We start from the raw sequence: 13293 nt of genomic DNA, 5'->3' as shown, positions 1-13293 counted from the left end.
TTTTCTATTAGTATCCAAAAAAGTGCAAGTTCTGTTTTAAATATCTTTGTTACTGCCACATCTAGTTTCATCATTATTGATAGAAGCACATTTTAATGTACTGTAAAGAGTGATGACTGTTGAGAAGTAAGAGGATATATCTTATTTCATTTTTACCTTTTAAAGGCTAGTTTTCTTACAGAACAGGGTAATGGCTTGTGGAATATTTTAGATTTGGGGAATTTAAAAACTTTTTATTGTTCCTTCAAGCATTACAAGATTCAGACAATTTGTTAGCCTGGCCTTTTTTGCATTAGTTTGCACAATGACAACCTCAAGTAGCTTTAGTCTAGCACAAAACTTGCACATGGTAATAATATGTTAACATCTGTTCTGTACAGCAGACGTACAATGACCTTGGTGTATCATCATTAATTTCCCCCAAAACAAACCAGCCAAAACTATTGCTAGTAGAAACAATTTAAAGAACATCAGCATATAGTCAAACTTATTTACTCTGTGACATTGACAGAAGGGTTGTTGCTATGCTGACTGAAATTCATCAGGATCATAAAGGAGAGATCCTTGCCTTGAGTAAGTACTGTAAAAATGGTTGGCATGCTGGAGACATTTTTGCTCACCCTTTGTCAAGGTTCCTCCCCCACTCTGAACTCTAGGGTACAGATGTGGGGACCTGCATGAAAAACCTCCTAAACTTATCTTTACCAGCTTAGGTCAAAACTTCCCCAAGGTACAAAATATTCCACCCTTTGTCCTTGGATTGGCTGCTACCACCACCAAACTAATACTGGTTACTGGGGAAGAGCTGTTTGGACACGTCTTTCCCCCAAAATACTTCCCAAAACCTTGCACCCCACTTCCTGGACAAGGTTTGGTAAAAAGCCTCACCAATTTGCCTAGGTGACTACAGACCCAGACCCTTGGATCTTAAGAACAATGAACAGTCCTCCCAACACTTGCACCCCCCCTTTCCTGGGAAATGTTGGATAAAAAGCCTCACCAATTTGCATAGGTGACCACAGACCCAAACCCTTGGATCTGAGAACAATGAAAAAGCATTCAGTTTTCTTACAAGAAGACTTTTAATAAAAATAGAAGTAAATAGAAATAAAGAAATCCCCCCTGTAAAATCAGGATGGTAGATACCTTACAAGGTAATTAGATTTAAAACATAGAGAACCCCTCTAGGCAAAACCTTAAGTTACAAAAAAGATACACAGACAGAAATAGTTATTCTATTCAGCACAATTCTTTTCTCAGCCATTTAAAGAAATCATAATCTAACACGTACCTAGCTAGATTACTTACTAAAAGTTCTAAGACTCCATTCCTGGTCTATCCCCGGCCAAGACAGAATATAGACAGACCCACAGACCCTTTGTTTCTCTCCCTCCTCCCAGCTTTTGAAAGTATCTTGTCTCCTCATTGGTCATTTTGGTCAGGTGCCAGTGAGGTTACCTTTAGCTTCTTAACCCTTTACAGGTGAGAGGATTTTTTTCTCTGGCCAGGAGGGATTTTAAAGGGGTTTACCCTTCCCTTTATATTTATGACACCCCTACTGTGACCAGACAACCCAATACCAGGACCATCCCAATATTAGGGGCTTTGTCTTACATATGCAACTATATGCCAACCGACACCCCACCACCCCTAACAAAAAGTGTTCCAATTTTTCACATTTAATATCTGGTCACCCTACTCACCCCAGTAGAAGGTGGAATGGAGTGTGTAGACTTTAGGAAAACCTTGAATAGGTTTTCAGGCTTCATATTTAATCAGAACACATCTAGGCAGTGACAAAGATCTTTGTCTTCATTCCTATACCTTACAAATTCCAAGTGCAAATGCTTCAATCACACACAAGGTAAGAAGTCCCCTAGGAAATTCTGGTGTATATATTAGAGGCTGGATCTTGAGCTGGGGTATCAGTGCAGCTCCATTGGTTTCAGTGCAGCTATGCCAATGTACACCAGCTGAAAATCTGACCCAGTATATGTTATTGTTGTTGTTGTTGCTCCTTTGCACGGTCCATAAAACAGATGAGCTTCTTGCAAACAGGCCATTTAATTTAAATGGTTAACTCAGAAGTGGCCGAACCAATGCTTTTAATAAAGATGGGACATTCACTTAAAAAACAAACAAAAATCCTACCTTTGGACTATGAGGAATTTGTCAGGCTTTATCAAAAATAAATATGCATGTCAACTGCTTACTTGACTGCCATTATTCTCGGGACCTACTTACCTTTCTTGGCTCATGAGGCTCCGAATTATCACTGCCAAAGCACCTTCTAAAGAAATATGCTTTCTAAGTGGGGACTGCATTGTTTGATGCTGTATCCCTCCAGATTGGTGGCACAAACCTCAAGGAAAGAATTGAAAGATAATTTTCAAAACAATTAAAAGGCATTCCCTTATGCACTGGCTTTTTGCTAATCTGCTTTATTAGAAACCTGATTTCCACAGTACCCAGAGAGGCAGAGGAGGTGAGGGCAAGAGGATGATATTGAAATTCATTAAACTACTGAAAGTTTCCAGAGATGTGGACTTCCTTGGAGCTCTGAGCCACAGTTCATTGTTAATGGAGTTACTGGGCCAAGTTCAGCATCATATTTGACCTCCCATTTAGGAGTCTGATGATGTGTGAAAGCCTTGCTGTCAAAAAGGAGTGATAGTCATGCAATTTTAGGGGCTAATGATTCTGCTGACCTAATGTCCTCATGCAGCTGCTTTCTATTACTGTTGCTTAACTGGGACATTGTAAGCTCAAGGGACTGACTGTATATAATGAGCTAGCTGTGCAATTGTGGCAGCTATAGCAAAGGATGCTGGATCTAAATCTATCTACTAGTTGGATTCATCATGTAGTTTTATATTATTCTGGCATAATGTGGACATTCCAAACAATTTGAGTTCATTGCTCCAGTTCAAAATGGATAGTGCTACCCAAAGCTTCTGTACTGCTACGAGGTAGGAATGTAAAGGAGTTGTTTCATAGCTATTTCCCTATACTGTAGCCCTTTCTCACTGGAGTGGTCCATACTCCTGCAGAGTTGCCAGTATGTGATAGGTATTGCCAGGGTTGATTTTCTGAATAACCTAGGGGCCTGGATGCCACAAGAAACCTGTGTGTATATTTTGGTAAATTTTAGGTTATTATCTTTCCAGGAGGCTGAGGAGGAAAGCAGAGCAAAGCAGTATAAATTCCACCAGAATGCACATAAAATTATGCAGTGGCCCCCAAGACTTATTTGAAGGAGCATTGCTGACTCTCCTGTTTCCCCACCACCACATCCATGAGCCCCCCACAGTTCTCCCTTAGTTTCAGACTGACAAGCCTGACATTTTCTCTTTGCTTACGTCATCACAGGCCTCTTTCAACTGTTCAGTAGCCTATTGCCAACTGCCTCTCTGGAGTGGTACTTGGCTCAGAATTGGGATGGAGCTGCCTTTCTGCAGCTGAGAGAGGAAGCCTGCTGGGTCTGAGAGATGCACTGCCAAGAGTTGTAGGGTGCCAGTTATCTAGGATGTGTTTTCAAAACCTAAAACTGTCTCAACCAAACTGTGTGTCTTGGCAGGAGTGCTCAGGCAAACAGTTGATGGTCATTACTGATTCCAAGTTTAGGTCTATACAAGATGTGCTTGGGGCAAGGGAGCACATCTATATCTGTGTACAGTGTCTAGCTCTGGAATCACAGTCTTGATTGAGGATCTAGGTCCTACTTTAATAACAGACTGAAGGCCTGGGTTCAAATGAGGTTTGTGGTCTCTACCAAGGCTATGCTGAGAGAGCTCTGCAACCCTGGAGAATGCCTGCCTGTGATATGACTGACTATCATTCCTCTACTGAAGTAATTTTACATTCATATTGCAGCATCTTGATTCCCAACGATTCCACAGTGATTTAGAGAGTAGGAAGTAGAAAGAGTGACGTGGCCAAACTTAGGGAGCGATCAGGGACTCAATTTCCTCTTTCCCCCCTCCTGCCCAAAGAAGGAAGCCCAAATAACTGTTTTCTCAGTTCTTATTTTTTAAATGTTTTGATGTTTGTTGTAATCTCTTTAAAGACCATTTAGTAGTGTCTATGTCAGTAGGGGGTAAAAGCAGATTTGAAGTGAGTTCCTGTATTTCCCAAGTCTTTGTTTATTTTATGGAATGATTTTGCCAGTACTCTTCAAACTTTTTCTGCAGGAAGTTTGTAATATTTTTATGCCCCACAAGATTTGTAATGTCCCAAAAAGACACACTCAGAATTGCCAACTCTTGTGATATTATTGAAAGTCTGGTGATATTTGGTGTTTTACCTAAATCCCTATCTCCTGGAGTCACATTATTAGGATCTCACTTTTCATTAAAAAAGCAATTTTAACAGGTGGGCCGGACAGCCTAGTAGTTAGAGTGCATGGCTTCCAGCCCCTTGCTTGGTTGTATGGCCTCAGTCTTTAAGGCTGGGTCCCAGCCTACGGCGCTGTGTTTGTCAATCCCTGAGTGGTGGCAACCCTCCTGGCAGGGAGTCTAAACCCGTTGCCCTGAGCTGCTTCCTACCAGAGTCTGTCCAGTTTGGGCCATAGCCCCTCTAGTCCAATCAGTTGGGCAGCCTGCTTCCAACAGGGTCCTGTCCTGCTTCCAATAGGATCCTTGAGTGGCTCTGAGTCACGGTCCCAGGCTCCTTCAGCCAGGGCAGTCACAAGTTGGTGAAGCCGAGTCCCACAACGTCCCAGAGCTTTGCCCACTCAGTTGCCTCCAGTGCCAGAGGCTCTTAGGTCTCCTCCAGTTTCCCATGGCTGGGGAGACAATGCTTCCTCCCAGGTGGCTGCCTTGGCAGGCAGGTTAATGATTCTTCCTTTCAGTTAGAGATGTGGCTAGCTCCAGCCCCTTCACCAGTCAGCACCGAACTGAGCCAGGCTCCTCACATTTCTCCCTGCTCCAGGCCTGACATTGACTGCAGGTATAATAGGGCAGGGCAAGCTGGGCCCAAAGATTCTCTTTAAACCATGCTGTGCTGGCTGGCAGCAACTCTGCTTCATCACAGCAATTGTATAAATCCTCATGTTTGTGGAGAAAACTTGAAAATTTAAACCCCAAAAGCTCAACAGCCAGAAGCAAAATCATTAGAAAATTGTTTTTAAATCTAATTTCATGATTTCCTCAGTACATAAATGTGGAACAAAGAAATCAGTTTCCATAAACTGAATTTGGCAATAAAAAGCATGCAAGGTAACAGATTTAAAATCAGATAACATTCTTATCCTGTGAAAGTGCTACTGGGATATGCAATGTCCTCAGATAATCAGAACATTGATTTTGTCTCATCTGAAAGACAGCACCTCCAGTGCCAGCCTCTATCAACAGTCTTCTCTCTAATTTATGTCAAAGATATGTCTACACTGGAGCTGGAGATGTGATTTCCATTTTGCATATATGTAAATGAATTAGCTTTGATCAAGCTCGTGTGCTAAAAATAGTAGTGTAGCTGTGGCAGGCTGGCAGTGGGATGGATTAGCCAAAGTGAGTACTATCCTGTCGAAGACTCTAGGTACATACTTGACAGCTAGGCCATTCTGCAGTCCAACAGGGTGGGTATACTGCTATGTTTAGCATGCTAAGGCAATCAAAGCCAGCATGTATACATTTGCCCAAGCTGCAAATTACATCTCCAGCTCTAGTGTCTGTGAAATTTACAACTCTTTATTTCACCTGTTTTCCATTTAGTCAAAGTTCACGATTTTTTAAATATGTATGAAATGTCTGCCTTTATGAACACTTAGGTGCCAGTTTTATAGTTAGTTTACTACATTCAAGCAACAACCAGTGGTTTAAGGTCTATGACTTTTGACTTCCTACACATCTGTCAAAGTGGGGTAGTTCAGCTACAGAGAGATGTTCTTGATGATATCCTCATGCTGGATAATTTCCCGGGCCATCTCATGTAAATGCAAAGTTGGTCAGGTTTGTTAATGAATCTTTGTTTGTTCCTTTTTCTGGCTGGCTTAATTTACATAGGTGATTTTGGCTTTTTTTAAACTGGAATTTATTTTAAAGGATGTGACGGTCTGGAATTTTCAGATATGCTTATTTGTCAGTATTATGCTGAAAATTCTCCTTCTGCAAAGTATAAACATGCCCTAGTTTCTTTTGGGTTTAGCGAGGGGGAGGGGTTTGCTATAAAAAGATCTCTTGAAAAGTTTTCACAACTAGCATTAATTCTAAGGTTAGTTAGGCCAATTGTGACCATTGTTCTTTTTTTAAAAATTGAGGATTCAGAGTTTAAGAATTCTTCATCAAAGTTTAATAAATCCTATTGGCCAAAATATTCTTATATTTGCTTAATTTGGCAAATTAAAAACAACAAACATACCATGAAATTTATAATCTATACTTGTAACACTGGTTAATGTTGGCGGGGGTGGGGGAATCTAAGTCTTTAGCTTTTGAAATCCATTTTAGCACATTAAAGTTTTGAGCTATGGCTCAGTTGAGGGGAAATAAAAGTGAGTCTCTAGTTAAGTAGGTGCAATGATTGATGACCCATCTAGCTCTGTCATTAATCAATACACTAGTAGAAACATGGCTGAGGTGACCAAACTACATGAGTGAACATTCCTGAAATTCAGCCCTTGTTGGGACCAGATAAGGATGAGGTCTGTGGCTGCTTTTCCTGTTCTAGTGAGAGGTGGGTGAAACCTAACTTCATCTCCACTGCCACGGTGTCACCTTTAGAATATAGTACGAAAGTCAGAGTAAAGTGGTTAACCATAAATCAGCTAGTCAGTAAAAAGGTTTTTCAGAACTACTTTCACGGGTATGTTGTGGAAGCATTTAAACACATACAAAAAGCAAATTTAGATTATTTCCTTTGTAATCATAACTTAAATTAATGTGAATTATTTAAGTACATTCCAGGCACCATATTTAAGTTCAAATAAGCATAATGCTCTAGATGAGTATTATCATATGGTTTTTGGTTGGTCGGTTGGTTTTTTTGGTAATTTTGTCAAAAATTTTTGGTAATTTTGTCAACTAAATTGTCAGGCATCATTTTATTGCAGTAGAAAGTCAACAGATTTTTTTCAATCCCGCTACTGTAATTAGTACTCTCCTGCTATTATAGTTAATAACAGTGAACTAGAGATAATGCAGGTAATTTCTTGTATAACGAAACTGAGAAAATGTAAGTAATATTCAATATACCACCAGTTTTATCATATTCTGTCTCCAAAATAGCTCCAACAACTCAAGTACATTTTGTTCAGCAGCATGAATGAAATAGCTGTGAATCACTATCAGAGGTATATTCTGTGCCTAGAGGCACCAGACAAGGGACTGCTCCAGGCAACTGAATGAGAAAGAAAAGTTTGAGAGTTTTGCATATCAGTTTTGGCACACAGGTGAATTCATATGTTAGCAAATCCTGTAGCACAGCAACTATCAGATATTAATTAAGGATAAAAAAAGCAGGTTCAGAAAGCCATTTTTTAAAATATTCAAACCTCTATGAACCAAATTCTTTTTTAAAAAGTTCCGTTTTCTTTAGACAAATAGTCCCCCATTCACACACCCTGTCAAACTTCTGTCTCAGTATCCTCCTCCATGCAAACCTTAATTAATATCTTACAAAAATCTATACTGAAGTAGCTGCAGGGCTGTCTCTCTTTGGATCTTGTTTCAATGGGACTACTCATGAGGTAAGCAATCAGTGTAAAAGTGGCATAATCTACCCTTGTTTGAATAAGAGCACAGAATCTCCCTATTGTGGTCAGGGATTGCACTTCTCACCAGCTTGCCCTCCTCTTTATGACGATCTTTTACGTACATAAAGTCTGTTCTCATATCTCCCCTCAGTCTTCTCTTCTCCACACTAAACAAACCCATTTTTTTCAATCTTTCCTCATTTTCAAGACCTTTAATAATTTGTTTTGCTCCCTGCTGGACTTTCTCCAGTTTCTCTGCATCTTTCCCCAAGCGTGGTGCCCAGAAGTGGACACAATACTCTAGCTGAAGCCTTATCAGTGCTGTGTAGAACAGAAGAATTACTTCTTATGTCTTGCTTACAACACTCCTGCTAATGCATCTGAGGATGTTGTTCACTTTTTTTTTGCAATAGTATTACTTTGTCAACTCATTTCTAGTTTGTGATCCTCTATAACCCCAAAATCCTTTTCTGCATTACTCCTTTCTATGCAGTCATTTCCCATTTTGTATTTGTGCAATTGGTTATTCCTTCCTAAGCATAGTACTTTGCATTTGCCCTTATTGAATTTCTTCAGTTTTGTCTAGATCATTTTGAATATTCCACTCTGGCTGCTGCCACCAAAGTTCAGTCATGCAGAACAGTATCATTCACATTTTTTGTTTGTTGTTTTGTAGAGCCCAAAAAACGGTGAGACATGGCTCATATCCATCAAAATTGTATTCCAATAAACTGATTTGCTAGCACACCTGTCATCTCCCCGTTGAGGGGGAAAGTTCTCAGGCTGCTTTGCTAGCATTAGCGGTGAGAGGGAAAAAACAACCAGACCAGACCTGTCTATTACATTGTCAGTGTCAATTCTGGTCTTTGTAAATTGTTTTTCCTCTTTTTCTATGGAGTTTGCCAGTTCTCAGAATCCTTTCTCACTAAACAGCCTGCAAATGCCTGAAGTACAGTAGATTGTTTTCTTAAATTTACAGTATGCTCCCCCCACTGCAAATACTCTTGCAACCTCTAAGTTTTACATCTGAAACCACTGAAATTAGAAAGTTATGACTGGGCATGGGGGAAAAAACACTCATTGAGTTGAAAAGGCCTTTGGTTTGGCGTGAACTGAATTTGAGCCCTTACTAAATGTGTTTGCAGCACATTTTGCACAATGATGATTCGTAAGTTTCTTGAAGAACACACCTAAGGAAGGCTGTGCTGCGTATGCATACATGGCTAACTTAGATAAGTAATGAAAAGTGTTAGCTAAAGTTCGAATGATTTAGGGAGGACTTAGGCACACTTTTAAAAGTGCACCCAGAGCTGGCAGAGCCCTTGGTTCATTCTCTGTCAGGTAAGTATGATGCAAAGAGCTCAGGGAGGAGAACTGTACATATTCTAAGATGTGCAGGAGGGAGTTCCAGTCTAAGGAACCTCTAAGAGCTTTGCTTTCCCAGTTCCAAGAATTTACAGAAGACAAATTATCTCATAAAGATTTCCTAAGGTACACAGAAAACTTCAGCTCTTTTAAGTGGCATAAATCGGAATATTACAGTGGTGTCCAGCCAAATGGTTAAATAATTTCTGGCAGGCAAAGAGTTTGAGTCCTAGAGCATGCAATGTCTCTGTATGTTTTGTTTTGGTCTTGGTTCTTTTTCTACCTTTATTCTTTTAAAAGAGCATTTTAAGGACTTTTGTTCAAAAATGATGTTAAGTGAAAATTCCAGCTTCTTGTTTAAGCACTCAGATGTTAACGAACTGCCATGTTTCAGGTTGCATGTGCAGTTTTAATTCTGCACTTTGTTTGTAGTATGATATTCGTTTTAAATACAGGATCATGTAGTCATGATTTGGCTGGCTGCAGTAAATAACATAACTCCCAGTTTATGCTGGCTAATGGAAATTTCCACATGCACACTCTCATTCATGTACCTACAGATGATCTTTCCTTCAGTGTTAAAATCCCATGAAGTTCAGATGCATTAAACATGGATTGCTTCTGCACCACTGTATCTACATTTCCCTCTGTATTTGTGGTATTCCCTATATTTCGAATGGAAAATTACACAGTGAATTTAACTATTATGGGTGGCAAATGTCCAGTTTATAAGGAGGGTCTGCTGTAGCTCATGTAAACAAGTCCCTTTATTCTGGAGCCTGAATTCCTACATTGCTTCTACCAAAAACGATGAATTCATTACAGCTTACTTAAGAAACTCATATAGCAGCATGTGGCTTTGTATCCCAAAAGCAGTGTCAGTTGATTAGGACAGGAAACCCTCACCTAAGCTGTGAATCCTCCTAATGAAGTCACTGCATCCTTAAATAAGACATAACAGAGCAGGGACACAGCAAGACAGAGCAGAAGAATTTAATACCTCATGAAAATAATAAGGGATAACAATAAAGTACTGCAAGTGAGACAATCTGCAAAGGAACACACCAGCCTTCAACAGTGAGATCAAGGAGCTATAAGAGACATGTCTACAATGCGATCCTCATTTTTCATCTAGCTATACCAATTAGCTCATCAGGTGCCAAAGTAGCTGCTACTAGTTCTCAGAAGTCAGCAGCTGTTACAAAATCAGTTTAAGAAAAAAAGAGCTTCTTCACACTGACAATTTAGTTAAAGGAAGAATTTTTTAAATATAATAAGAATTCAGGCCCATAGTGTCAGGGTTTTTCAAGCAGCTGCTCTAAAAGGGTGATACCTTTTATTTTATATAGCTCATATTATCCAATTGTATTGTGAACAAAGACTAAAGTTTATTTGCAGTATCGAATAAAATATTATTGTGAAGCTCTGGGCTTGGAATGCACCTCTCTCTTAGGCCCCAATTCACAAAAGCTTCTTTGCTCAGGACAGCATTAAAGATTGACCTTGGTATCTTTATCCTGACTGAGCTTCGTAACCAGTCTCGATTCTTGCCTTTGACTCCAGCTCAACAGTCACCACTGGCTCAGCTTCCTAAGCCCCAGCCATTACAGTGAAAGTGTCCTACAAAAAGCATGCTGTTTTTCAGTAGCTGTCCATAATCCCACTCTTCTGTCTTCAGTCTCTTGCACTTTGCAAATATAAAATAAGTACATGCTGCCCTGAGCTCACATTCTGATAGTCAAACTCAAAAATGCAAAGGGAAAGGGGGAAGGTGGCGAAGTGGTAACTGATCACATTAGGAAAGGTACCGTTTTGCAAAAGATTTTTTGTTTCATATAAAGATAATCACAATTACTCTCAATGTAGCCATAATCAGCTGGTTAGTTTCCTGTATGTTGTTAGATCTGTAATATTAGTGGCAGCTATGATTTATGATTGTTAATTAAACATTAGTTTGAAGAACGTTGAATTATTTAAACAGAATGCCTCCATTTCTGCCATATGATATGCAGTGCCATGTATATTATTATGGATTCTGGTGCTTCAGGTATGAGTCAATTTTTAATTATGTTATCATAGATACCTTCTAGGGCAGTAGAGTTAATTTGTGAGAGATGTTGCATTGTATTCAGCCTAGGAGGCTGTATTCCTGTCATGCATGGGTATTTCTCAGAACAGTTGTTTCACACTCAGAAATCTTCATCCTTGCCCCCGCTTTGAAAGTTATGCTTGATCATCTTTTTTGGTCACATACACCTTACTACAAGCAGAGGGATGCTTCCAGACTTCGGTGGTCCCTTCCCCCACACACACTACCGTCCCAAAAGCTAAGCAAAAGTGGTGTCATTGAAAAAGAAAAAGGGATTTATTAACTCAAACAGAAAGACACTTTTATTATTTTCATGCAGAAAGCATTATAGTCAGGTACTGGTATTACATTATTCAGAAGACTATTTTCCATAATTAACACATCGAAACTGTTTTCATCATAGTATTACTTCCTTCAGGACACTTGAAAACAATAAGCAAGAATCAGTCCTTGAGCTTTTTTCTTTTAAAATTTCTTTTGAAAAGACATCTCTTACAAAGAATATCAAACAACTCTTTATATTCATTGCAGAATCTGCTAAATCTTTCATCCATATTATTGCAAAATAGCCACAGATTGTTAATGTATTAATATTAATTAGCTGTGCAATGTCAGGCTACTGTGTTTTATTTTAATGTGTTAAATTCTCCTTCCACTTATGCCAGTGCAACCCCATTTGACTACATTTCACTGCCCAGGCTTAGAAGGGAAGAAAGAATTTGGTCCTCCGATCTCAAAAAACTGTCTTGCAGTTTATGTCTAGAGTATGATTCAAATTTAAATGTGATGCATGTTAATATAATGAGTCTGACTCTCACATTAAGGCCACTTTACATCACTCTGGCTGTGTAAAGTTGCCTTAAAATTGGAGTAAATTATATGTGTGCCAACTTTAAGTCCTCTTTACATGTCTAGAATGGTGTAAAGTAGCCTTAATGTAAATGAGAATTATGTCTAATGTGTGGATTGAAACTTATGGAAGTGTGTATACTTCATCAATAAACTCTGAATAGCCAGGGGACTGGTTGATTCTAGGCTATAGTAATGGGCTACATATCTTTCTACTTCTAGACTTCTAAGTGTAGTCAAGTTACTGATCGGTGGTGGCAAAATGTCATTGCTGTGGCATGGCTGTTGAATGGTCTATGGTGAAGTGAGTTGTTTGCATCGGTGCAGTTCCTAGTGATCTACCATGACAATTGGCACGAATTTGGCAATCACAGCAGAGAGGCTGAGATTTGAATGGCCCTGAAAAGTCAATCCTTCTGTCTCACCATTAGAGATGACCATAGGAATGTATTGTACAAAAGCCATTGTACTGCTGGAGCCTATGTATAACCTGTTATATGCACGATCTGCCACCTTGTATGACCACTAATGTTGTTTTAAAAAAAAAATAAATCAAAAAAGGAGGGGGGGGGGAAATGAACCTTTTGAATGTATGTAGTGGAATGAGTTCCTAATGTACTTATCTTCATTTCTGTCTAGAAACGTATCTCATAGATGGTGAAGGTCTAGAATTTCTTCCCTAATTTCATTTGTGTGCTGCTTCTAAATGGGGAATATTAATTTATTTTTAATGTAAATCCCTTTCACCTTCTAATCAGGATGAGAGGTAAACAGTTACATCACCATGTTCAATGAAAGAAAGCTCTCTCTACTGTCCATCCCCTCAAGCCATAACAAACAATTGATGTCAGTTATTTTAAAAGGCAATTAATCCCATTATTGGTTTGCTGAATCAATACTAATGTATTTTTCCTATAATTTTCAGGTATTGACAACAATGGCTGTCAGCAAAGTTGAGGTAGGAAATTCTCTTTTATGCTAGTGGTATGTAGGTGAATGTGTCTTTTTAAAATAAAACTGACTATGGATCGCAATAGGTACATGCTGCTGGATTGTAGATACAAGTTGTATTGTTGGACTTTGTGTTGGTTTGGATTTTGGGTGAAGGAGTTATGAGGTTGCATAGTTTTGGGTCAGACATACTGCTTCAGAATGTTTAACTAGCTGGTCCTCTTCCGTCTCTATAATCTGCGTTCTGTTCCTGTCCTTGCAGTTGTCCTGGCAGTATTATAACTTAACCTCCTTCCAGGAAAGTATTTATAGTTATGGGGCTTCCTCTGGATACTAGTACAGCATTGTA

At 39.2% G+C, this 13293-nt stretch overlaps 1 protein-coding gene across 16 annotated transcripts in view; it reads left to right on the top strand.

The window, feature by feature from the left end:
* Positions 1-13293, top strand: part of RBFOX1 (RNA binding fox-1 homolog 1) — a 2420635-nt gene that overhangs the window by 684843 nt on the left and 1722499 nt on the right. For all 16 annotated transcript variants that reach the window (XM_084641955.1, XM_084641975.1, XM_084641956.1 and 13 more), the window contains exon 3: positions 12919-12951. In XM_084641955.1, the coding sequence (XP_084498081.1) occupies positions 12919-12951 (33 nt within the window). The remainder of the gene's footprint in view (positions 1-12918; positions 12952-13293) is intronic.

This window comes from Lepidochelys olivacea, assembly GCF_965140295.1.
Source record: "Lepidochelys olivacea isolate rLepOli2 genome assembly, chromosome: 10".
In the NCBI taxonomy this organism is placed as follows: domain Eukaryota; kingdom Metazoa; phylum Chordata; order Testudines; family Cheloniidae; genus Lepidochelys; species Lepidochelys olivacea.
Note: the sequence above shows the minus strand (reverse complement) of the source record. Positions and strands in the feature narration are given on the sequence as shown.